General features: G+C 37.6%; 1 protein-coding gene across 3 annotated transcripts in view; it reads right to left on the reverse strand.

The window, feature by feature from the left end:
- Positions 1-27,440, reverse strand: part of PTPRR (protein tyrosine phosphatase receptor type R) — a 254,691-nt gene that overhangs the window by 42,818 nt on the left and 184,433 nt on the right. For all 3 annotated transcript variants that reach the window (XM_027107025.1, XM_027107027.1, XM_027107026.1), the window contains 2 exons: positions 4,195-4,381; positions 1,306-1,390 (listed from right to left, as the gene is read on the reverse strand). In XM_027107025.1, the coding sequence (XP_026962826.1) occupies positions 1,306-1,390; positions 4,195-4,381 (272 nt within the window). The remainder of the gene's footprint in view (positions 1-1,305; positions 1,391-4,194; positions 4,382-27,440) is intronic.

Consider the following 27,440-nt stretch of genomic DNA (forward strand, 5'->3'; position numbering starts at 1 on the left):
TACATCCCTACCATCAAAGTATGAAGGTTCCAATTTCTCTACATCCTTGCCAACACTTTCTATTGTCTTTTAAATTATAATCATGTGGTTATGAAGTGTTATCTCACTTCGGTTTTGACTTCCCTGATGCCTAATTGTGTTGAGTATCTTTTCATATGCTCATTGGCCATTTGTATATCTTTTATGGAGAAATGTCTATTCAAGTCCCTTGCTCATTTTAAAATTGGGCTCTTTGTCTTTTTATAATTGCGTTATAAGAGTTCTTTATATATTATAGATACAAGTCTTTTATTAGATGTATAATTTATAAATATTTTCTCCCATTTTGTGTCATTATCATCTTTTTAGTTTCTTGATGGTGTCCTTCGAAGCACAAAACTTTGAAATTTTGTTCAAGTTCAATTTACCTATTTTTTTCTTTTGTTGCCTATGCTTTTGGTGTCATATCTAAGAAATCATTGACTAATTCAAGGTCATGAGATTTACATCTGTTTTATGTGAAAAGTTTTATAGTTTTAGCTATTACAGTTAGGCCTCTGATCCATTTTGAATTAATTTTAGTATGCTATGTGGGGCAGGGTCCAACTTCAGTTTTTTTTGCATGTGGCTACTGAGTTGCTGCAGCATCACTTACTGAAAAGACTAGCTTTTCCCCACTGAATTGTTTGACACCCTTAGTGAAAGTCACTTGACCATAATGTGTGCCACAGTAAAGTTTTAGAACCATGTGTCTACTGAAATTATGAGCAGACCATTATTTTTTTTTATTTTTATTTTTTGCGATATGTGGGCCTCTCACTGTGGTGGCCTCTCCCGTTGCAGAGCACAGGCTCCGGACGCACAGGCTCAGCGACCATGGCTCATGGGCCCAGCCGCTCCCCGGCATGTGGGATCTTCCCAGACCGGGGCACGAACCCGTGTCCCCTGCATTGGCAGGTGGACTCTCAACCACTGCGCCACCAGGGAAGCCCCCAGACCATTATTTTAAGAGTAATACAAGATAAAGTTATTAACCTTAGACCACTTTAATGATTATTAGTCTTTTTTTTTTTTTTTGGCTGCACCACTTGCGGGATCTTAGTTCTCTGACCAGGGATTGAACCCGGGCCCTGGCAGTGAAAGCGCAGAGTCCTAACCACTGGACCGCCAGAGAATTCCACTTTAACGATTATTAGTCTTGAGATGTGTTTGCAATTCCAAATTTGGTGTGTATATGGAAGTTGTGAGGATGGGAAATGGTGAGGTAGGGGTGGATGGGGAAGGCTTGCGCTTTACAACACAAACTATTTAATTGAAGAAACTTACTTGGCAAAATGGTCTTATAGCGGTTTTTAGTTCCATGACATGGAATGTCAATTTCTTTGGGATCCACAAAGTTCATTGGTATTTCCTGCAAAAATAAATGATATCAAATACTGTATTTAATGCTGTCACAAAGAAAATCTTCACGGGGGGCCATCTGATCCAGAGCTCTACTGGACTTCAAAGTCATTTATGAAACAACAGACTACCACCTCTGGTTGACCAACACCCTTCCCTTCATAAACACATCAGCTGCACCCTGACAAGCTGACTCCAAGAAACGGCTTTGTGTGTTAGAAAGTATTATTTGATATGTAGTTCTTAAAGAGACATAGAAAACTTTGGTTAGGTTTTAAGAATCCTGTTCTGACATAATTGCTGGAAATATATAAACAGGCAGCTGAAAAATTGCTTTTTCTTAAACAATGTATTCAGATTTCTTCCTATCTTTGTGTAGATTCAGTACCAAAAATTTTATTATGATAGATTCTCTTTTAACAATAATTGTGACTCTTTTAGGATTATGAAAACCTTCCTCCCCAAATGGTAAATATAAAGGGCATTTTTGCTGATTTAAGTGACGATGATATGATGCATTTTTTTGGATGAAGAAATGGTTTATAATTGTACTGTTCCATTTGTGGTTGTAAATGCAACATTTGTAGTGAAGGGCATTTAGGCACTGTCCTCTCGCACTTAACAAGAACACAAATATTTTTATTAAGTCAGAATATATGTCAAATGATGGAGGAGGGAACAATTAAAGCAGAAGTTGCTCTGTGTGTTAGACAGAAAAGGTGGGCGTCTGATGCTGACTGGGACAAAGGAAACAAAAAGCCAACGTTTTCAAAGGGGTCTGAACAAATATTTAAGGAGTTGATTATACAAAATAGTATGTTTTCTAACTTAAAATTCTGCAAAGGATTGCTTAGATAAGGTCAATGTGCATTAAAATACCTTTTGTCCCTAGATCACATAAAATAATATTTTTGTTATCTACACTTTCTCCTACAGAAAATAGAACTTGACAGCTTAATATTCATTGAAATGAAAGAAATTATCTACAAATTTATTTAAATTGTCCTTGTTTTCAGTCAATCTGAAAATTCAAGAAAAGCCTGACTACTGTGAATTTAAGACTCGGTCCAGTGAGAGGAGTAGCTTACTTTTAAAATATTGTTTCCTAAGCTTGCATTATTTTAGGTATTTACGATATTTATTCCTACTCTCTGCTCCAACTAAATGTTGTAAGTTCTCAGTTCCAAGTTACCAAAATAAGCAAAATTGTTGAATGTTCAGTAGAAACCACATGTTCATGCTTGGGAATTTCCAACAAGTTAGTCTGTTTTAGCAAAGCCGTGAATATCTTTATTCCTCCCCGATCTTTCCTGTTTTCTGACACACACTGACAATTTGTCATCTTCCAGCATTATCTCTCTCCTCGGCATTCCTTGCTGGCCTCATCTCTCAGGGAAGTAGACTGTGTTAAGGGCTTATCTCATAGAACAAAGAGCTATCTGTGGTTGTAGAAAAGAATACTAGGTGTACCCTTGGCCACTTCTGTGATCACTGACTGGTTCTTTTATTCCTCCCAGTTCTCCTTTTTTTCATACATAAAAGATAATATGCTATGAAGTCTAATTTTTAAAACAACATGCTTGTATTTTAATAATAGTTGATGAAGCTGATAGATCTAACCTATTGTTGTCTCTCGTCATTAGGGTGGTTGCAAACACCTGAACTGACCCTGAAGTCCTCAACTTATTATACCCATCAGCTATGGCTTAAATGTACAACTGCTTTAAGATGCAAGGGGTTCTATAAAATGGATATTCCCCTTGGGCAACAGTGAGACCTAAGAAGGTCTAGTCTGTCTCCATGCTCTCTAGATTGAAATGTGTGTTCATGCATTATCACCAGCAACACTGATGGGTCAGCATCATGTTTAGCTGAATGAAACTCACCATCATTTTTAGCTCACATTGGGTCTTCCTCTTGTGTTCCTTATTTCATTAAATGACAATACATGCACGCTGTTGCTCAAGTCTAAAAATGGGGGTGTCATCCCTGACTTTTCCTTGGCCGCCTTAGCCTATTAAGCCCACTTCTTGTAGGTGCCTATAGACCCTCCCAAATTTTTTTTTTTTTTTTTTTTTTTCAGTACGTGGGCCTCTCACTGTTGTGGCCTCTCCCGTTGCGGAGCACAGGTTCCGGACGCGCAGGCTCAGCGCCCATAGCTCACGGGCCCAGCCGCTCCGTGGCATGTGGGATCTTCCCAGACCGGGGCACGAACCCGTGTCCCCTGCATCGGCAGGCGGACTCTCAACCACTGCACCACCAGTGAAGCCCCCCTCCCAAATTTTCACTGCTACTATTTTAGTTTTGACCACCATCACTGCTCCACAGGATTATGTCTACAGTCTCCAAAATACCTCTTTCTAATGCTGACTCTACTGCAGATAGTGATCTTTTTAAAACACAAGATAAGTCCAAACCCTTAAATATGTATTAAGACTTGGATTTCTTTTATATCTGAAACTCATTTTCTGTCACTTCCCACCTTAATTTCAATGCTCCTGTCAAACTGCACAATTTAATTTCCTGAACAGTGACAGCAAGGCTGTTCCTTCATCCTGGAATGCTCAGCTCCTTCTTGTCACTTTGCCTGGCCAGCCCTTAAATACTCTGCCGCAATTCACATTCTAGTTTGAACACTTACCAATAGTTGATGAGATGCAGGGTGGATCTAAAATCCTTGCACTTAACCTTTTGAACTGTAACCATTTTACCGTAAGCTGCCTGAGTGGAAGACAGTGTCATTTTAGAATGTGCCTCTAGTGCCTAGTATATCAAAATACCTACTGAAGAGTGAATCATAAACAGCAGGCTCACCATGAATTCACTTTGGAGTAAATGTGAACTTGCCACGACGTCCCTGAGCTGTGACCTTGTGAGAATACGGCTGGCTGACTGCAGATACTCCATTGCTACCTTCTCCCGTGGGGTTGGTGTGGCCACAAAGGGTTCAACATTCCCCAAGCTACTCATGTCCAGGGTAAGAGATACGTTGGACCCTCGTCTACATTGGAGAAAAATGTTATTAGGTTTAAATACTGCATGAATTATTGTGAGCAGATCAGTTTGTCTTTCTGTACATACATATAATTCAGTGAGAACTATTACAGAAATAAGGACCCAATATCTTCTTTAATGGTACCATAATTGACTATAGCAACTACTCATAGTTTCTTAAGAAACGGACAGTTTTGTTGTTGAAAATAACTCTGAATTGAGAAAATGCACTATAGTTTATTAAGGGGTATAGTTGCTACAGAAATAATAACATGGCTAATAAATTAAGTGAAAAATTTAGGAAAAGTAAACACAGCATTTGAATTGAGGAATGAGATGTAACGCAAACCTACCTTATTTATCTGTATATCTGAGAGTCCAGTATATAAATTCTATATCCACCCTAATTCTTCTGATATCCATATACCATACCCATGATTTTATTGAACACAGGAAGCTCACAGGAGAAAATAATCTTTTTATTTTAGTTCAAATGATTGTCATTGAAATAGAACTTAAAAGTTTAAAATGTATATATTTTTTATAACTTCTGATTTATCCCTAAAAGATAGGTTTTTCATCCTCCATTTATGTATGTATGTAATGTATATGTAGGTCTATGTGTGTAATTGCATATGCATATATGTATTTATTTAATTCTGTGATAAACTTACCAGGGACCATAAAGACCACAGACCCTCGTACTAAATTACAATTGATTCTTCCTCTGTGATTTCCCTCCTCTTGTTGGGAGGCAAGGTGGTGTTCTTCCAACATATAAAGGCTCCTTGTGTCCTGAAAGAAGGTGTGAGTGCCTCTTACTAGTAATATTGGCTGTGTGGAACCAAGAATTAACTATAAAATAGCATACGCTGAGGGTCAAAGTCAGAAATTGTACTTAAAGAAATGTTAAATTTAAAGGGGCCTGAAGTGAGCATCAGGCGATCAAATATGGTGCCAACTGGTTGGTGTCCCAAGGTAATGGAGAACCGGCAAATACAGGTCAAAACAAATGTGAGTAGAGAGAATACAAGAAGATACCAGGCCCAGCATATTATTTCCTTGGAATGGTATTTTACATGTATGGAACACTACCTCAGGAAATACTGAAGTGGCTACAGCTTAATTTTAAGGAATGCAAAATTGTTAGAACATACAACAAAAACGCCAGTAAACAAAAACATCAGTTCTTTCCTCCTATGAATCTGCTTCTGGTTGTAGCTTTGGTGTCATTCTATAGTTTGATATATAATGTTGTCATTTTTGTTAATTTCTAAATGGTTTGTAATTGTAGTTTTAATTCTTGCTTTAACTCAGTGGTAACTAAGTGTTTGCCCATTTATTGCCCTTATTAATGTCTAGTAAGAGTACATGGAAATCAGTGAATGGACTTCTAATTACTGGAATTTCTTGATTCTTTCTTTGAGACAAATACTATAAAAAATCTTCTAAATATTTCATACATACTTTTGCTGGCAGCTGCTTTGTTTATCTATCTGTGTATCTATTGACACATATCTCTATATATCATATATAAGCACATATGTACATATATAGCACCTTATATATTATATTATGATATATTATTAAAGATATTATTCCAATTTATTTTTTTCCTTACTTTTTTCCTACTGGATTTCTCATAGCCTGAGATATGTATGTGATTCTTCCACAGTAACTGTTTTTGTTACTTTTCCTTATATTTCTAACAGCTTTTACTTTATATATTCAGCCATTACGTTATTTGATGAGATTCATAATTATATCTTCACTGTAAATTTTATCAATATCAAATACTTTCTCAATTTTATGTTTGGCCTCACATTTGACTTTTGCTTCCCAGTTTTACTGAGACCCAATTGACGTACGGCATTGTGTTAAGTTTAAGGTGTTTGACTTACATATATTATAAAATGATTATGCCCTAAGTTCAGTTAACATTCATCACCTCATATAGATACCAAAAACAAAGTTTTTTCCTGTGATAAGAACTCTTAGGAACTACTCTCTTAACACTTTCAAATACTGTATACCACATAGCAGTGTTAACCACAGTCATCATGTTGTACATTACATCCGTAGTACATATTTATCTTATAACTGAAAGTTTGTACATTTTGACCACTTTCATCCAATTCATCCTCCCTCCACCCCTCACATCTGACTTAAAAAAAATTAATATTGACACTCCTGCTTTTTTTTTTCTTGGCATGTTCCTGAAAATCTTTTTCTAGTTTCTATTATTATTTTTAACTCTTTTGAATCACTGTACTAGGGATTAGGGGATAGCATTTTAGACACCCCATAAAATATCACCTACCTGATAAGAGGGACGGTTGCCCCCCACCATGTTTTCTTTTTGGTGGCTGCTGGTGGTGACCGACAGGGCTCCTTTCTTTCTGAGTAGGGGGGAAACAGCTGAGGAGGAGCAAAGGGTGGTTCTCCTTTCAGGCCAAGAATTTTAATCTTTTTTTTTTTTTTTTTTTTGCGTTACGCGGGCCTCTCACTGTTGTGGCCTCTCTCGTTGCGGAGCACAGGCTCCGGACGCGCAGGCTCAGCGGCCATGGCTCACGGGCCTAGCCGATCTGCGGCATGTGGGATCTTCCCGGACCAGGGCTCGAACCCGTGTCCCCTGCATCGGCAGGCGGACTCTCAACCATTGCGCCACCAGGGAAGCCCTTTAATCTATTTTTAATGGGAAAGTGGTTTTTAAAGTTACTCAATCCAGTTCTTTTGGCCTTTAAATTGCAGAAATTCCTTCCTAATTCTGATAATAGTTTGCCTATTGGTCTTAGATTTTAGTGTATTTGTGAGAATTTGACTTTTGCTGGTTACCTAGATAGTTGAGTAAGGAGCTGGGAGAAGCAGCTTAGGGGACTGCTAATCAGATGCCATTTTAAACCACTATTCCATTCCGTCCTTTTTCAGCCCTAAAATACAAAAGTATGTACAAACCTGTGAACTGAGGGATACTCAGTGCTACAATGGTTTAGTAGAAAGTGAGGTCTCTTCCGTCCAGAGTGGTCGGAGCAGATGTATGAATGAGGATGAATTGAGTTGGGTCTTGAAGATAAAAGATAAATTTTGAGTAGATGGTTATTTCAGAGAGAGAGTCTGGCAGGAAAAAAAAAAAGTGTGGGAGCAGGAAATGATAAGGCATCTTTGAGAAATCTCGTATCATCAGTTTGAGCTAGAGTTCAGTTGTGTAAAATGTATTTTGGAACCAGAGGGCAGGGTTATGTAGGAGAGTTGAAAGAGAAGCAAGAGTCATAGAAACAAGAGTATAAAAAGCCTCCTGAATCCAGAAAAGAGAATTCAGAGCATCAAGTTATATCAACCTCTGTTTTGGCTTCTCGCAGCATATTCTGCCAAAACCTGGAGGATTAAAAGCCTCTGGGATCCCTGTCTAAGGTCTTTTTGATCTTATGAGTAAATTTTCTAAGGATTCTGTGATAAACTGAGAGCCCTGGAAGCATTTTCATGCAAACTGACTTGGTCAGGAAGAACCACTTTTGTTTGTCAAGGGAAGGAAGAAGGAAACGAATATTATTTATTCAGCATCTACTATTTGCCAAGCACTGTTCTAAGCACTTCCACATATGGTATCTCAATCTTCAGAGCATCCCTCTGAGGTATTATTTTCCCCCATTTCACAGGTGAAGAGATAACTAATAGGAACATGATAGCAGAATAAAGATTCAATCCAAGTTAGAACATAGAACCCAAGCTCCTTCTGCTTTGCCACCCAAAAGCAAGGGTAAGGTGGGCAGATTATGTTAGACTGTGCAGTGCCCTATGTAGAGTTGGGGTCAGTTGTTGGGGGGAAAGTTAGGATTACTGAATTATAATGTGGAGACACTGCAGTATTCAAGGTACAAATTCAATCTTTACAGGCATACTTGTCTGGGCTCAAACCCTGCCTCTCTCATGTCATTGTGGTGGACCTTTGGTACTATTTAGCCTTGTTACATCTCAACTTCCTCCTCTTTTGTGAAATGAATAATTCAGTGTACCTACTTCAGAGGATTATTACAAGGATTAACCAGATAGTTTAAGTAAACTGCTTTTAAATAAGATGCCTGGCTACTAATAAATTTGGGTCCTAATGAATAAAGTCCTATATAACTCTCACCTTCTACTTCTCTAAGAGACCCATTTTAAGAGATCTTCACAAAAACTTGAAAATTCTTTACACTGAGATTAACGTTTTGAAATCAATGGATAGATTCTATAGCTTGTCACTAAAGAAAAACACATCCTTCTTGATAACCTCTTTCTCTTAAAATTTCTTTTTATTATGGCAAAGCCATCTTCCCTGAACCCTAAACAATTCCAGAACACTTCACCTCAATGCCTCAGACAATGTCTTAAAGTTTAATTATGGAGTCGAACTGGTACAGGCTGTTGACCTTACAGAAAACACTTTCCACAAAACAGCCCTTATCATGAGGGCTCTTCTATCCTGGCCATGAAATATTACCATATGATGTCATTAGCTTGGAAAAATCTCTGCTTTTGTTAATTCTTATTTTCAAGGAACAACCAATATCTAGGTTAACTGAAATATAGTGGAATTAGGAAACAGAATCAGTAGAATCCACTTAAAAAGGTGTACACTTCTTAGTCATGTCTTGGGTTGGAGAGAAGAGATTAAATACACATCCACATATATATATATATATATATATATTTTTTTTTTTTTTGCGGTACGTGGGCCTCTCACTGTTGTGGCCTCTCCCGTTGCAGAGCACAGGCTCCGGACGCGCAGGCTCAGCAGCCATGGCTCACGGGCCCAGCCGCTCTGCGGCATGTGGGATCTTCCCGGACCGGGGCACGAACCCGCGTCCCCTGCATTGGCAGGCGGACTCTCAACCACTGCGCCACCAGGGAAGCCCCACATATATTTTAAAGTGTTAATTTTTCTGTTATAAAAGTAACACATGTTCATTGTAGAAAATTTTAAACTTAGGAGCTTCAGGGACTTCCCTGGTGGTGCAGTGGTTAAGAATCCGCCTGCCAATGCAGGGGACATGGATTCGAGCCCTGCTCAGGGACAATCCCACATGCCATGGACCAACTAAGCCTGTGCGCTACAACTACTGCGCCTGTGCTCTAGAGCCTGCGAGCCACAACTACTGAGCCTGCGTCCCACAACTACTGAAGCCCGTGCCCAGAGCCCGTGCTCCACAACAAGAGAAGCCACCGCAATGAGAAGCCCGCGCAAAGCAACGAAGAGTAGCCTCTGCTTGCTGCAACTAGAAAAAGCCTGCTCACAACAATGAAGACCCAATGCAGCCAAAAGTAAATAAATTAATTAATTAATAAAGCTTAGGAGTTTCAAAAAATAAATTAAAACCACTCAGTCTCATAAACATCACTAACATTTAAATTGACGTTTCAAATTTGCGATTTTATAGGCAGTACTGGGAATGATTTATTGTTTTAATTTTTATTTCTTTGGTTATAGATGAGGATAAACACTTTCAAATGACTATTGTTCATTTATTGGTCATTACCTTTGAGAACTGTCTGTTCATCCTCTTTCTTAATGTTTATATTGTGGCATTAATGTACTTATTATTGATTGCTATGATAAGTAAGATACTATTTTTCAGACCCTATTGCATATATACATCTTATTGCTACTTTAAAATACTAAGGATTTTTTTTAAAGTATATTTACATTTAGTCAAACACATTAAATTCTACAAATTAAATATTAAACTAAAAAGGAAAAGGTATCAATCTTTTCTTTTGTGGTTTCTTGTATTGCTTTAAAATCCATAGAAATTCTTCTCCTGGAAGTTTAGATATTTTTTAAAAACTTAATCTTTTAATCGATTTATAATTTATTTGGGGGTATGGTAAAGGTAAGAATAACCTAGGTTTTGTTTTTTTTTTTCCCCAAATAGGTTATCCATGTTTCTAACACTATTTACTAAACAATCTAGAGAAGGGATGTGTTTTATAAATATGGGAATATTAGGTTTTTAACTAGCTATCCCTGACTAATGATCTGGAGGAGAAAAATACCACTTTACTGAACTAAGAGAACGTACTTCTTCTCCACAGTATCCATAAACCAAATGGTAAGAAGTGAGGTGAGAATCAGAAAGACATCTCAAGAAGAAGACAAAACCGATGTAAGAAATTAAGAGAAAATTTAAACTAAGGGATGGGAACAAAAAATCTAAAGGATTTAGAGAAAATAATCAACAAAAATAACAGAAGGAGATCTGGACCTTTAATAAAAACGGAATGCGGAAAACTAAGAACACAAAGTCTTATTAAAAACTTTGCTTCTTTTTTTGTTACGTAACTCTGGCAAACTGTTTAGAATTTTTTTATACCTTATGACTGCTGTTGGACAAAAGGGAACATAATGAAAAACTTTATCACACTCCCACTGTAGCACCAATTTTTATTTATGCCAAAAAATAAATAAGAGGGAGGAAATTCAAAAGATACCAATGCAAACAATTGAAGGAAAAAGCAAATTCTTAAGGAAAGGTAAAAGGAATGCAATAAACAGCATGCTAATTACAATTAAGTAAAAAGGAAAACATGTATAAATATTATGCGCTAGGGCCACACATTCATTTCAGCAAGAGAATATAAACATCTGTTGAAATTGTTCAGTTTTTGCCTTGCTGTTCCTAATGACCAAGAGGTGAAAAGAAAATACAAGCTAAAAATACAAGAACAGTTGAGTGCTGGAATATCTCAGAAACTAGGCATTTCTTTTCCTGGTAGTTGGGACAATATGCTGCAGTTCAGAAGCTGGATTTAGGCAGAAAGGCTACAGTTTCCAGCATTGTGACCATGGCTCTAATCCTCAGATATGGCTGCTTTTTGCGGTACCTTGGCCACCAAGAACAGTGAGACTTCAAGTGTGGCCCCTCATTTTGTGCCCAACAAAGAATGGAAATGGGAGTAAGAGAACAAAATGAAACAGTGATCCTTCTGCCTGGAGTCCAGAAAGATGTACTTCTGAAACTACTGAGCTATGAAATTACATTTCAGTGGGAAATGGTGGCAGCTGCTTATCTCGAAGCACTTGAAACGGGAATGGAAAAAGATGCATCGAAAAATTATGAGAATAATTTAGTACAGAATGAAGGTGAACAGTTCTCTGAGAGCTTTTCCAGTCTTATTTTTTTTGTTCTGTCAAAAATATGCATAATTTGTTCAGAGCTGTCTATCAGTATACACATCTAATCCTACATGATGAGAAGAAAGAAGTTTAATATTGAAGTCCTCTCCAGATCTGAAATGTTGTGAGTCTGAGACCTTCAGGCCAACAGTTCCTCCCTGTGCATTAAAATCATAATGATCACGAACCTGATAATCTTGGCTTGATTGTTATGGTGTGCTTAAGACCCCTGCCCACCTACTTGATTTTTCTGAATTCGTTTTGCTCATTAAATTTGTCCACATATTAAGTTTTCTAGGAGATTTCTAATAAAGACAACAGAAAAAGAAAAGAAAAAGAAGCTCTAACTCATTTGAATAACAAAAGAAAAACATCGAGATACAGAGATGGAATTCCTTTACTATGCATAGATTGACTGGCCTCCACAGTTCTTTTTTTTTTTATGAATTTTTTTTCTTAATTAATTAATTTATTTAGGGCTGTGTTGGGTCTTCGTTTCTGTGCGAGGGCTTTCTCTAGTTGTGGCAAGCGGGGGCCACTCTTCATCGTGGTGCGCGGGCCTCTCACTATCGCGGCCTCTCTTGTTGCAGAGCACAGGCTCCAGACGCGCAGGCTCAGTAGTTGTGGCTCACGGGCCTAGTTGCTCCGCGGCATGTGGGATCTTCCCAGACCAGGGCTTGAACCCGTGTCCCCTGCATTAGCAGGCAGATTCTCAACCACTGTGCCACCAGGGAAGCCCCTCCACAGTTCTTTGAAACTCCAGATTCTATGATTTTTAAGTTCTAAGGGTAATGGAATTAATGAATGGTTTGCTGTTTCCTTCCATCTCTTTACCTTCAAATAAATTATGTATAGTGCTAACCCCTATCCTGGATCTCTTGACAGATGAGAGGGCAAATTAAAAAAAGAGAAAAAAAAAAGAGAAAAAAAAAAAGAGGAGGATATGGAGTGCTAAGTTAAATTGTGACAAATTCAAAGCTCTTGGAAAGTTAAATGGTGACATAAATGCAGTATTACTAATTTCTAGAAGCTGAAATAAATGAATAGGTATTGTGACCATCTATAATAAAATTTCCCAAAGGAAATCCTGTAGGCAAGACATGTATTAAGTATAAAAGATACCAGGCCCAGGCCCAGGAAGATGAAAAACAAATTTCACTCTAAAGTAAAAAGAAAAATCTTACAATGTAGAGAAAATTTTTGGTTTGATAAATGATTGATTTCCTTACTTGAAAGCACCTGTTTCACTAGGTAGAACATTCCTGACCCTTTTGAGTGATTAAATAAATATTTTTTAATTCATACAATGATATCTGACCTTTTATATATGTACAGCATGAGGTAAAATTTACTACACCCTTCTTTCATTATTTTAAAAAATAAAAATCAAAACAATCATTAAAAAAATAAATTGAACTTGTTACATTGTTCTTTGAGCATTGACCTTGGAATCTGAGTTTAAATCAATGCTCTGGGGCTTCCCTGGTGGCACAGTGGTTGAGAGTCCGCCTGCCGATGCAGGGTACATGGATTCGTGCCCCGGTCCGGGAAGATCCCACATGCCGTGGAGCGGCTGGGTCCGTGAGCCATGGCCGCGGAGCTTGTGCGTCCGGAGCCTGTGCTCTGCAACGGGAGAGGCCACAACAGCGAGAGGCCCGTGTACCACAAAAAAAAAAAAAAAAAAAAAATCAATGCTTTGCACTTCACTAAGCTCTTTCAGCCTCAGACTCCTTAATCTGCAAATGGGGACAATAATAAAACTCACAGGATTTGTTCACATTTTAAAAGATAAAGAAGCAAAAATATATGCACATTTCTAGCCTAATAACTGGCATATAACATAATATGTGAATGATTATAGTAATTAATAATGATCATGTGATAATTCTTATTTCACTCCATGCACACATGGCTGTGTGGCAGCTATATGGCATACACTGATAAACATTTGAAGAAGGCAAGGTTAGGAAAGTTGGTTAGTGATGAACAGTCAGTAGCAGTGTTACATATGCAAAGTCAGTGGTCACCTACGTTGGGACCATTTTTCATTCCTCAAGCCCTTAAAATTCTTACCTTAATAACTTTTTTCAGATTCAAAAATAATGCATAGTCACCATGAAAATTAAAAATATAGATACAAGAAAGAAAAATATCCTATAATACCAACATGAAGAGTAATTGCTAATAACATTTTAAGTGTCTGTCCTTCAAGTTTTAAACATGTATATATATGCATGACAAAAATCTAGATTTTTTAGTCTACATATTCTTTTATGGCTTGCTTTTAATTTAACTAAATATATCACAAATATATTTATTTGTGTCTTTGTGTCTTCAAATTTATTTACACACGAATTGCCAACACTATATAGCACTCCATTGGACGGATGTATCAGTCTGTATGTACCCCTAGGTCTGAAGTGGGTTTCTTCTAGACAGCATATATACAGGTCTTCTTTTTGTATCCATTCAGCCAGTCTATGTCTTTTGGTTGGAGCATTTAATCCATTTACATTTAAGGTAATTATCGATATGTATGTTTCTATTACCATTTTCTTACTTGTTTTGGGTTTGTTATTGTAGCTCTTTTCCTTCTCTTGTATTTCCTGCCTAGAGAAGTTCCTTTAGCATTTGCTGTAAAGCTGGTTTGGTGGTACTGAATTCCCTTAACTTTTGCTTGTCTGTAAAGGTTTTAATTTCTCCATCGAATCTGAATGAGATCCTTGCTGGGTAGAGTAATCTTGGTTGTAGGTTTTTCTCTTTCATCACTTTAAATATATCCTGCCACTCCCTTCTGGCTTGCAGAGTTTCTGCTGAAAGATCAGCTGTTAACCTTATGGGGATTCCCTTGTATGTTATTTGTTGCTTTTCCCTTGCTACTTTTAATATTTTTTCCTTGTACTTTATTTCTGATAGTTTGATTAATATGTGTCTTGGCGTGTTTCTCCTTGGATTTATCCTGTATGGGACTCTCTGTGCTTCCTGGACTTTATTAACTATTTCCTTACCCATATTAGGGAAGTTTTCAACTATAATCTCTTCAAATATTTTCTCAGACCCTTTCTTTTTCTCTTCTTCTTCTGGGACCCCTATAATTCGAATTTTGGTGTGTTTAATGTTGTCCCAGAGGTCTCTGAGACTGTCCTGAATTCTTTTTATTCTGTTTTCTTTATTCGGCTCTGCTGTAGTTATTTCCATTATTTTGTCTTCCAGGTCACTTATCTGTTCTTCTGCCTCAGTTTTTCTGCTACTGATTCCTTCTACAGAATTTTTAATTTCATTTATTGTATTGTTCATGATTGTTTGTTTGCTGTTTAGTTCTTCTAGGTCCTTTTTAAATGTTTCTTGTATTTTCTCCATTCTATTTCCAAGATTTTGGATCATCTTTACTATCATTATTCTGAATTCTTTTTCAGGTAGACTGCTTATTTCCTCCTCATTTGTTACGTGTGGTGGGTTTTTACCTTGCTGTTTCATCTGCTGTGTGTTTCTCTGTCTTCTCATTTTGCTTAACCCACTGTGTTTGGTGTCTCCTTTGCACAGGCTGCACATTCATGGTTCCCATTGTTTTTGGTGTCTGCCCTCAGTGGCTAAGGTTGGTTCAGTGGGTTGTGTAGCCTTCCTGGTGGAGGGAACTAGTGCCTGTGATTTGGTGGATGAGGCTGGATCTTGTCTTTCTGGTGGGCAGGTCCATGTCTGGTAGTGTGTTTTGGGGTGTCTGGGACCTTATTATGATTTTAGGCAGCCTCTCTGCTAATGGGTATGGTTGTGTTGCTGTCTTGCTTGTTGTTTGGCATAGGGTGTCCAGCACTGTAGCTTGCTGGTTGTTGAGTGGAGCTGGGTGCTGGTGTTGAGATGGAGATCTCTGGGAGATTTTTGCCATTTGATATTATGTGGAGCTGGGAGGTCTCTGGTGGACCAATGTCCTGAACTTGGCTGTCCGCGCTCAGAGGCACTGCCCTGACACCTGGCTGGAGCACTGAGAGCCTGTCATCCACACCACTCAGAATAAAAGGGAGAAAAAAAGAAAGAAAAAAAGAAAAAGATAAATTAAAATAAAATGTTATTAACATAAAAAACAAAAAATAAGTATTAAAAATTTTTTTGAATTAAAAAGAAAGAAAGAAGAGAACCACCAAACCAAAAAAAAAATCCACCAATGATAACAAGCACTGAAAACTATACTAAAACAAACAAACAAACAAAACCGGACAGACAGAACCCCAGGACAAATGGTAAAAGCAAAGCTATACAGACAAAATCACACACAGAAGCATATGCATACACACTCACAAAAAGAGAAAAAGGGAAAAAAATATATATATCTTTGCTCCCAAAGTCCACCTCCTCAATTTGGGATGATTCGTTGTCTCTTCAGGTATTCCACAGATGCAGGGTACATCAAGTTGATTGTGGAGATTTAATCCGCTGCTTCTGAGGCTGCTGGGAGAGATTTCCCTTTCTCTTCTTTGTTCGCACAGCTGCTGGGATTCAGCTTTGGATTTGGCCCTGCCTCTGCATGTAGGTCGCCTGAGGGCATCTGGTCTTCGCTCAGACAGGACAGGGTTAAAGGAGCAGCTGATTAGGGGGCTCTGGCTCACTCAGGCCACGGGGAGGGATGGGTACAGCAGAGGCCAGTGTGACACTGCACCAGCCTGAGGCAGGCCATGTGTTCTCCTGGGGAAGTTGTCCCTGGATCAAGGGACCCTGGCAGTGGTGGGCTGCACAGGCTCCAGGAAGGGGAGGTGTGGATAGTGACCTGTGCTCGCACACAGGCTTCTTGGTGGCTGCAGCAGCAGCCTTAGGGTCTCATGCCTGTCTCTGGGGTCTGCGCTGATAGCCACAGCTTGCACCCGTCTCTGGAGCTCCTTTAAGTGGCACCGTTAATTCCCTCTCCTCGCGCACCAGGAAACAAAGAGGCAAGAAAAAGTCTCTAGCCTGTTCGGCAGCTCCAGACTTTTTCCCGGACTCCCTCCCGGCTAGCTGTGGGGCACTAGCCTCCTTCAGGCTGTGTTCACGCAGCCAACCCCAGTCCTCTCTCTGGGATCCAACCTCCAAAGCCCGAGCCTCAGCTCCCAGCCCCAACCCATCCTGGCGGGTGAGCAGACAAGCTTCTCGGGCTGGTGAGTGCTGGTCGGCACCAATTGTCTGTGCGGGAATCTCTCCACTTTGCCCTCTGCACCTCTGTTGCTGCGCTCTCCTCTGTGGCTCCGAAGCTTCCCCCCTCCGCCACCCGCAGTCTCCGCCCACGAAGGGGCTTCCTAGTGTGTGGAAACCTTTCCTCCTTCACAGCTCTCTCCCAGTGGTGCAGGTCCTGTCCCTATTCTTTTGTCTCTGTTTTTTCTTTTTTCTTTTGCCCTACCCAGGTACGTGGGGGGTTTCTTGCCTTTTGGGAGGTCTGAGGTCTTCTGCCAGCATTCAGTAGGTGTTCAGTAGGAGTTGTTCTACATGTAGACGTATTTCTGGTGTATTTGTAGGGAGGAAGGTGATCTCTGAGTCTTACTCTTCCGCCATCTTGAAGCTCCTCCTCCACTTGCAGAGTTTCTGTTGAAAGATCAGCTGTTAACCTTATGGGGATTCCCTTGTATGTTATTTGTTGCTTTTCCCTTGCTGTTTTTAATATTTTTTCTTTGTATTTAATTTTTGATAGTTTGATTAATATGTGTCTCGGTGTGTTTCTCTTTGGGTTTATCCTGTATGGGACTCTCTGTGCTTCCTGGAGTTGATTGACTCTTTCCTTTCCCATGTTAGGGAAGTTTTTGACTATAATCTCTTCAAATATTTTCTCAGACCCTTTCTTTTTCTCTTCTTCTTCTGGGACCCCTATAATTCAAATGTTGGTGCATTTAATGTTGTCCTAGAGGTCTCTGAGGCAGAGGTCTCAATTCTTTTCATTCTTTTTTCTTTATTCTGCTCCCTGGCAGTTATCTCCACTGTTTTATCTTCCAGCTCACTTATCCATTCTTCTGCCTCAGTAATTCTGCTATTGATTCCTTCTAGAGTATTTTTAATTTCAGTTATTGTGTTCATCACTGTTTGTTTGGTCTTTAGTTATTCTAGATACTTGTTAAATGTTTCTTGTATTTTCTCCATTCTGTTTCTGAGATTTTGGATTATCTTTACTTTATTACTCTGAGTTCTTTTTCAGGTAGGTTGCTTATTTCGTCTTCATTTATTGGTCTTGTAGGTTTTTACCTTGCTCCTTTGTCTGTAACATATTTTCTTGTCGTTTCTTTCTTTTTTTTTTTTTTGATGGGTGGGGCTGTATTCCTGTCTTACTGGTTGTTTGTCCTGAGATGTCCAGCACTGGAATTTGCAGGCAGTTGGATAGAGCCGGGTCTTGGTGCTGAGATAAGGACCTCCAAGAGGCCTCACTCCAATTAATATTCTCTGGGGTCTGTGGTTCTCTGTTAGTCCAGCAGTTTGGACTCAGAGCTGCCACCTCAGGAGCTCAGGCCCAACCTCTGGCCTAGGAACCAAGATTCCGCAAGTGGTCTCTGGGGGTTCCTCCCATCCCCTTAGGTGTCCTTGGTCCCCCACCAGTGCCTGGTAGGTGCCCTAGTTGTGTGGAGACATGAATTCCATGTCCTCCTAGTTCGTCAACTTGACTCTGCCCTCCAATGGATGTGTCATAGTTTACTTAACTAATACCTTATTTTTGGACACTAAGTTGTTTTCAGTTTTTCACCATTATAGACAAGACTACAAATGAATATCCTTGAATCTAATGTTTGTATATTTCCATGATTATTTTTAGGTCAAGGAGTTTTAAAAACTAACTCAAAATCTCTGAGTTTGGATAAATCACTGGATACATGGAGAATGGAAGAAACATGAAGACTGACTCTTGGGGTTCACTGACATTGAATTAGCTTAGACCCTCTTCATCTCTTGTTCAGACTTTTGCAGTAGCTTCCTAGCAAACTTTCCTAACTCTAAAGTCTCCTAGTCCAATGCATTTTGTTCCAGATTTCACCAGAATGATGTTTGAGTACTGAAAAAATGATAATAAAACCCATGTATAGCTGCCCTTGGACATGAATTGCTTTCTCATCTATTCCCTATATATTTCCCCAGCCTCATCTCCTCTCACATCCTTATCTAGATCTGTGCTCCAGGCAGGCCAATCAACCTGCAACTCTGCTTTCTATGTCTGAAATGCACTTGCCCAAATGCTATGGTCTCTTCCCTCTGAATCCTCTTAACAATTTTTTTCCAAAATGTCTCTAGTAATATCATATTCACTAGAAATGATATATCTTAAAGTGTGAATTCCTTGAGGGCAAAGATTTTGACTTTAGTCTTCCCTCTGTATCTAGTCTTGAACACATGGAAAGCAACACTTTTGTCATATGCATGTATAAATAGTTGCAAATGAATTGGTTACGGTAATTCTATGTGTAATTACTGTGCTCCACTGGCTTTTCCAACCCTCTGAAAACAGGGGAAATGGGAAATCATGTTAGACAGGAGTTTGAAAATTTAAAATGGAGAGCCAAGCTTATCTAGGTACTGTAAATGTTACAGCGGGTATTTAGTTTGAGTCTTAATGAATATCAATGATGTCTGAGCATTAACATCCTAAAGTGCTATGGTGATTTCGTTTGTAAAAAAGAGAAAAAAAAGTAGTGCTTTGTCTTGTATCCAAGTATGATTAATTTTTTCTCTTTTTTTGGCATTTGGTATTGTTTTGACTGTCACTCATGGTGAGGAGGCTGTTTCCCTTTTAACAAAAGAACAAAATGATGGTAGCTCTAATTTTAGTTCCCAAGTTTACTTTTTCCAAGTTCATATGTTAAGAAAAAGATGATGCTCAGGAAACATTAATAAGTGTCAATGAATAAACCATTCTTTCTGAAATGAGAAATCTTTCTTTGAATTTTAGCTGATTTATATACAAACATACATACATACACACTCACACAATGATGTTTCCTAAGTAACACAATACAATTAATAACTCCCTGTCTCTTGAAGTAACCAATTACCAAAGAACCCTTTTAGTACTGAACATTACAACTCAATTAAATACATTCACTTACTTTCAAGACCAGAAATGACACACATGATTACAATGACCCATACAGCCCAGCTAAAATGCCAATCATCAAAAAATATACAACTTCTCAGATGCTTGTTTTTTTTAACAACATCTGGTGGTTCAGCCCAAGTTTTTTAAACCAAACTCTGCAATTCTTACAGAAATCTAGCTGCTTTTTAGTTTAAGACTACTTTTTAAGTTTTAACTAGCAATGAAGGCACAGTTTTATTCCTCAGTGGTACAACATGAAATATAGCTATAAAGCAACATAACTGATATTGCTAAGTCTGTATGTAAGAGAATTTAAGTGCAAAAATGTAGTAGAGCTGTAAGTATTTTCACCTCTGGCTGCAGCTAGAGTGAATGCTGATAGTACATCTCAGGAAAGAAACCTACATAGAAGATTCAAATATTTTGCTGCCTGTTACGGAATAGAATAATGACTAGGAAGTTATAGGGGTAGAGAATATTTATTTATCTTTAAGAGCACATTGCTTTATACCAAACCCTTGAAGTTCCTTTTAATCACTGGAGAAGAACATTCATAAAATTAAAATTTCACAAAGAAAAATTTCACATTTAATGGAAAGAATTAGATATTTTGAAAAAGTAATTCAATTTAATGTCTATCTGAAAGCTTCTAGAAGTCCTTCTCAGTTATTTGATGTGAGAAGCAGGTGTCTTAAGCCTTTAGCTGGAGTCCATCATGGTCTCCCTTTACCTAAAATGAACTCAGTCAAAATTATGAAAATCTACTGCTTCCAGAGCTTCCCCAGATGTTTATCCAAGAACAGAAATTTATTTAAATATACATTCCTGTGTTTGTTCAGTGTTCATTTAAAAGTGCACCACCCAGCAATGCCGTCGCGGGCCTTGGTCAGTTCAAATGCTTTAGGAATAAACCAGGATGATGGTGGCCAGCTAAAGTCATTGGCCTTTCACCTTGGAATTTTGGAGTAGGGAGTTGCTTCCTCTTGGCCAGTGAAGAGTAAATGATTTTGCTGGGTTACTTTGTGGCCATGGATTGTATCTAAAGTGCCATCAGTTCTCAGGTGGAAGGAAGGCCTCAATTACCTGGAAGAGTTGTGTTAGTGATAAACGAAGAGAGTGACACTTGATCATGAGGATTTCATTCTTGCCAATGTAAATACACAATCATGCTATCAGTCACGCCTACTACAAGGATAGATGTTTAAATATAAATTATTGAACAAAGTTGCTAATAGTTAAAACAAGCCTTCCCCCCCTCAAGTAACTGGGATTTGTTGATCTGATGCCATTCATAATAATTCATTTTTATTTCTGGGTCTTCTCTTATCCACTGTCAGATGAAATAAGTGCAAGATAACTCTGAAAATAGAATAGCCATTCACCCAAGGAGAGATATCATGCATACCAGACAAAGTAAAGAATTCTTACTTTGGATTCTGTGTTTTATTATCTATATTATGTTCAAGGAGCAGATGGACTGGTAAAAAATAAATATTTCTGGAATGCAAAATGCCATACACATTTTTAAGAGTGAACTGAAATTTGTCATGTAAAGGATACTTTTATACTTGTTGTAGGAAATACATCCCTTTCCTTTTCCATAAATAAAAATGTTCTAAATTATCACATTTCAACCAAATCAAATAAAGTGGAAAAAATGTCAGAAGCACCATCCAACTAATTTTCTAGAAATAGCCAACATTTTGCTATAAAATTAAAGTTATATATACTTCCCCCTTTGTTATTGAGGTGTAATTTACATACCATAAAGTTTTCTTTTTTAAAGTGTGCAATTCAATAGTTTTTCGTAGAGTTTATATGTCGTGTAAACAACACAATAATCAATTTTACAAGTTGACCCTTGAACAACATAGGAAAATCCATGTATTTATTGAAAAAAAATCCATGTACAAGAGGACCTGTGCAGCTGAAATCTGTGTTGTTCAAGAGTCAACTGTATAACATTTTCCTCACCCCAAAAGGAACTCCCTACTCATTAGAGGCTACTCCCCATTCCTCCTTTTCCCAGTCCCTGGAAACCACTAATCTACTTTCTGTGTCTATGAATTTGCCTATTTTGGACATTTCATATAAATGGAACCATACAACATATGGACTTATGCATCTGACTTCTTTTACTTAGTTTAATGTTTTCAAGGTTCATCCATGTTGTAGTAGCTATCAGTACTTCACTCCTTTTTACGGCACAGTATATTCTATTGTATGGCTATACCACATTTATTTATTCATTTATCAGTTGATGGACATTTGGATAGTTTCCACTTTGGGCTGTTATGAATAATGCTGCTAGGAACATTTGTGTACAAGTTTTTTTGTGTGTGGCCATGTGTTTTCATTTCTCCTGGGTATACATGTTGGAGTGGGATTGCTTGGTCATATGGTAACTCTAGGTTTAACTTTATGAGAAACTGCGAAATGTTTTTCTAAAGTGGCTGACCATTTTACATTTCCACCAGCAATATATGAGGGCTCTAATTTCCCCACATCCTTGCCAATGCTTGCTATTGTCTATAGTTTTGATTGAGGCTATCCTAGTGGGTGTGAAGTGGTCTGTTATTTGGTTTTGATTGCATTTCCTTAATGACTAATGAGGTTGAGCATCTCCTTATGTGCTTACTGGTGACTTGTATACAGTGTCTTCTATGGAGAAATGTCTATTCAAACACCTTGCCCATTTTAAAACTGGGTTATTTGTTTTTTTTATTTTTGAGTTGAAAAGTTATTTATACATTCTGGATGCTAGACCCTTATCAGATATAAGATTTGCCAATATTTTCTCCAATTTTGTGCATTGCCTTTTTATTTTCTTGAGAGTATCTGTGATGGTTAATTTTATGTGCCAGGGGATGCCCGGATATTTGGTCAGTCATCATTCTAGGTGTTCTGGGGTGAGACTAACATTTAAATCAGTTGACTGAGTAAAGCAGATTGCCTTCTTTCCCTCCATAATATAAGTGGGTCTCATCTAATCAGTTGAAGGCCTGAGTAAAACAAAAAGGCTGACTTCTCCTAATTAATAGAGAATTCTTCCTGCCTGACAGCCTTTGAACTAGGAAATCAATTTGTTCCTGCCTTTGGACTTGAACTGAAACACTGACTCTTCCTGGGTTGCAAATCTGCCAGCCTACACATACTGGAACTACATCAGCTCTCTGGGTCTCCAGCTTGCCCACTCACCCTACAGATCTTGGGACTTGGGAGCTTCCATAATCACGTGAATCTCTTTATATACGTGTGTGTGTGTGTGTGTGTGTGTGTGTGTGTAAATACATCCTATCAGTTGTTTCTCTGGAGAACCCTGACTTACATACTCTCCTTTGAAGCACAAACATTTTTATTTTGATGAAGTCCAAGTTACCTATTTTTTCTTTGGTGGTTGTGTTTTTGGTGTCATAACTGAGAAATCATTGCCTAATCCAAGGTAATGAAGACTTACGCCTATGTTTTCTAGGAGTTCTACAGTTTTATCTCTTACATTTAGGTATTTGAGATGTAGTAAGGCAGAAAGATACATACTTTGGGGTATCATTTGTATAGAGTTTATGAAAAATTATACTATATATTGTTTATGTTTTATATATTATTTATGATATACACTACATATTATGCTATATATATGATACATATTTATCAAGTAAAAGTGTAACAATAATTATGGGAACGATTAAACACCAAATGTAGAATAGTGATTGTCTTTGAGGGATAGGAAAGGGAATTAGATTAGTTAAAAGCAACCAGAGTTCCTATTGTATTTATAATAAAATGTTTTATTAATTAAGCTTGATGGTAGAAGCTTAGATTTCATATTGTAATACTGTATATATTTGTAAATGAAATATATCATAATAAAAGAAGCCAGTGTAATATCAAGAATCACATGAGGGATGCTAATTAAAGCTATGTCCGCATAGCATAGATTGAAGTGTAGTTTTGTCACTGCTTGGTTATTCTTACAGAGACACTCAAAGCTACATTCCTGGCCTTAAAGACTGTGTCTACTTACATTATCATTCAAATAATGTGGTTACTGTTCCACTCCCACTTCATTCTATCTTGAGTAGACATACCTATGCTATAAATATCTATTAATTCAAAGAAAGCAATAACTTAATTTTTAAAACATTAACAATTATAAAATTAATATGTACTTACAGTAAAGTTTTCAAATAAAAAAACGGAAAAAAAAGTCCCTTCCCCCTTAGTTCCTCCCATCTCCTGATTTTCTGGTTCTACTTTTCAGAGCTCACCACTGTTCAGGTTCTTATGCACTCTTTCTGAAATTATCAGTGCATTTACAAAGAGAAACGTGTATGTTTTTTAAAATATATTGGATCATAAAATTCCATACAGTTTTGCAACTATTTTTCCATTTTCCATTATATATTAGAAAGCTTATCTTATTAGAGTAGCAATGTAGATTTCATAAATAATAAATATATAATGATGTATATGTGTTGATGAATATCTAATAATAGCTATTTACCTCCAATTCTTTTTGCTATTAAAAACAATGTTACAGGGCTTCCCTGGTGGTGCAGTGGTTAAGAATCTGCCTGCCAATGCAGGGGACACAGGTTCAAGCCCTGGTCCGGGAAGATCCCACATGCCGCGGAGCAACTAAGCCCATGCACCACAACTACTGAGCCAACGCTCTACAGCCTGCGAGCCACAACTACTGAGCCCATGTGCTACAACTACTGAAGCCTGTGCGCCTAGAGCCTGCGCACTGCAATGAAGAGTAGCCCCTGCTCACCACAACTAGAAAAAGCCCGTGCGCAACAGCAAAGACCCAATGCAGCCAAAAATAAATAAAATAAGTAAATTTAAAAACCCCAAAAACCAGTGAATTGTTTAAAAAAACCCCAAAAAGGCAAAACAAAAAACAAAAAAACAATGTTACAATGGACACTCTTGAACTATATCTTTGGTTATTTGTGCAAATGTATTTGTAGGAACAATTATGAGAGATATAATTAATATAAGTTTCTGGTATATATCAAGTACAATGAAAGTAAATTATCTTTGTTACTTAAGAATTACAAAAAGCAACCTCTTTACAACTTTAATTTCCCCCTCCATCAGCTTCTAAGACTTTAAAACAGGATAGAGTCATTAGAATATTGGGATTATGGACACACTATAAAATACTTGGATTGATTTCACTATATCTGCACTCTATCTCCCATTTTCAGGTAGAATTATTAGTAATTTTCAATTTTTTCTATTGTTTACCCTTGTAAGTGAAAAAAAGTAGGTGCACATCCACTGAAGTTTATTTATTTGTAAATTATATGTGTGTGTGTGTACTGCAAATTATAAAACATTTACAAGGTTTGAAATAGGAAAGGGCAAGATAAAAATAAATTTTTTTTAATACTTTTTTTACACCCCAAGGACCAGTCTGCACATTCCCTGGGGTGCACATACCCACTCTGAGGCCCTGCCTCAATTATCTAGACTTACATATGTGTGTGGTGGCTTCTTCCAACTGCTTTGGATATGTAAGAGCGTATGCACTTGAGATGCTGCAACAGAATATCTACCATATCAGCCATTATTCATGAAATAACTTTTTTTTTGGTTTATCATGGAAGCCCCTTCAATCTGCCCTCTGGATAGGCAACTGGTAGTCACTAAGTTTTCACCATAAGAATTTGCCATCCAAATGACGTCTATAACTGTAAAGAAAAAATTAAGATGTTCTAAACTTAATATTTTCAGCAGCACTTCTCCAAGGCAGATGGCAGTGGAGAATATGTAAAAACAGGCTTTTAAACCACAGCTACAAGAATATTCCTTGTTTCTCTAACAAACTATTCTCCTTCAGATATTGTTTTATAAGTTAATTCATTATTTCTCTGCAACAGAGACCTCAACGTAGAAATCCTAATATTTATCTAGACAACTCTTAACCTCTGAGATATTCAATAATGACATTTTAATTAGATGTCCAGGACATGTTTCGTGAATGATGTGATAATGAACAAAGAAAATATGTATATTTATCACCTTTCAGAAAAAGGGAGAACATAAGACTAGAATGACTTTAAATACCAACTAACTCTGTCATCTGAGCATGCTAAATGGTCCTCAGCTATACCAGTGACACTTCATTCTAAAAATGGTCATTTCTGATGATGAGTGGACTTAAGAAATATACAAATGAGTCTACTTACTAAAAGACTCTTAACAAGGGATGACAAGGTGTAGGGTCACCAGATTTAGCAAATAAAAAAACACAGGGGGACTTCCCTGGTGGTGCAGTGGTTAAGAATCCACCTGCCAATGCAGGGACATGGGTTTGAGCCCGGGTCCAGGAAGATCCCACATGCCATGAAGCAACTAAGCCCGTGCACCACAAATACTGAGACTGTGCTCTAGAGGCCGTGAGCCACAACTACGGAAGCCCACGTGCCACAACTACTGAAGCCTGCACACCTAGAGCCCGTGCTCCACAACAAGAGAAGCCACCACAATGAGAAGCCTGTGCACCGCAATGAAGAGTAGCCCCCGCTCGCTGCAACCAGAGAAAAGCCCGGGTGCAGCAATGAAGACCCAACGCAGCCAAAAATAAATAAATAAATAATAAATAAATAAAAACCTCGAGAATATTTAAAAAACAAAACACAGGATGCCCAGTTAGATTTGAAAAATAGCTCTAACTGCCAATTTTTTGTAATTTAATGAAAAAAGCTGAATAGAGGACATTTAGGGTGTCCTGACAAAGTCAATACAAGACACCAGAACAAAATCATTAAAATACAGGACATATATATATATACAGAACGCCTGCCAACACGACCAGGGTGGAACATAATTGACCTAATTTCAATTCCTTTTATGCATCTGTGCTTCTCTTCTACATGCGTCAGAGATTTGTAGACGTGGAAAAGGAAATAAGAATTAAGTACCAGGAGATTTTCAAGACTGACTAGAAATAAATTGGTTCTTATATTTATCATGATGTTTTTCATTGATTCCAAAGAAAAAAAGTAGTATTTGCTTTTACTGGTGCACCGATTATAATATAAAATGTGATAATAATAACATAAAACTTATAGCCTAACAATATAAAACTTTATATTCCTGTAATAATGCTTCTTGATTTCTGGTATGAATAGGGATCCATGCTAAGAAATGAAAAATAAAACCTCCTTTAAAAAATCCCACACAGCGACAGTATTTGAAAGGTCTCTCAAATGATCTGATTCAGAACGAGTTTTAGAAAATCTGTTATTTTGATTTGAATATTATATTATTTGTATCAATAGTATTTGGAACTGCTTCTTGACTGCTGGACATTTGGAACTATAATGTACTAGAAGCCTTAACACTGGCAGTTATATTTCTAAGAAAGATTTATTTAAAAAAAAAAAAAGACAAATGTCATGGTCCACTGCTTTATATACAAACATACACCCTTTTTGTGCCTTACCATTTTGGGTTGACTATCTGGTAGAATATTTTGAAAAGCTGAATGTTACATTAATTCTTTGTATTTCATGTGAAGAAAATTTATTCACTCTAAAAACAGTCTTCAACAATCTAAATATTTTGAGTTCGAATTTCAATATTATACGTAGATGAGGTGAAATATTTATAAAACATAAGAAATGCAATCATAATGGGGAATAGAAGAATACATAATTTTGTAGATTAAAACGTTTACAGCAGTTTGCATTTGTTTGAAATACTGTATAGAAACAATTTGAAGATAAGTCCTTTGAATTTTTTTTTTTAAACCTTCATTTGTCTGAATTATCAATGCATGCATTTTCCACCAATAATTCTCCATGTCAGATGAGGACAGTCAGAACTGCAAATGATATAGAAATGAGACACTTAAGACAATCTGTTCCT

This window comes from Aethalodelphis obliquidens, unplaced genomic scaffold, assembly GCF_003676395.1.
Source record: "Aethalodelphis obliquidens isolate GAN/ISIS:26980383/991018 unplaced genomic scaffold, ASM367639v1 scaffold8, whole genome shotgun sequence".
NCBI lineage: Eukaryota > Metazoa > Chordata > Mammalia > Artiodactyla > Delphinidae > Aethalodelphis > Aethalodelphis obliquidens.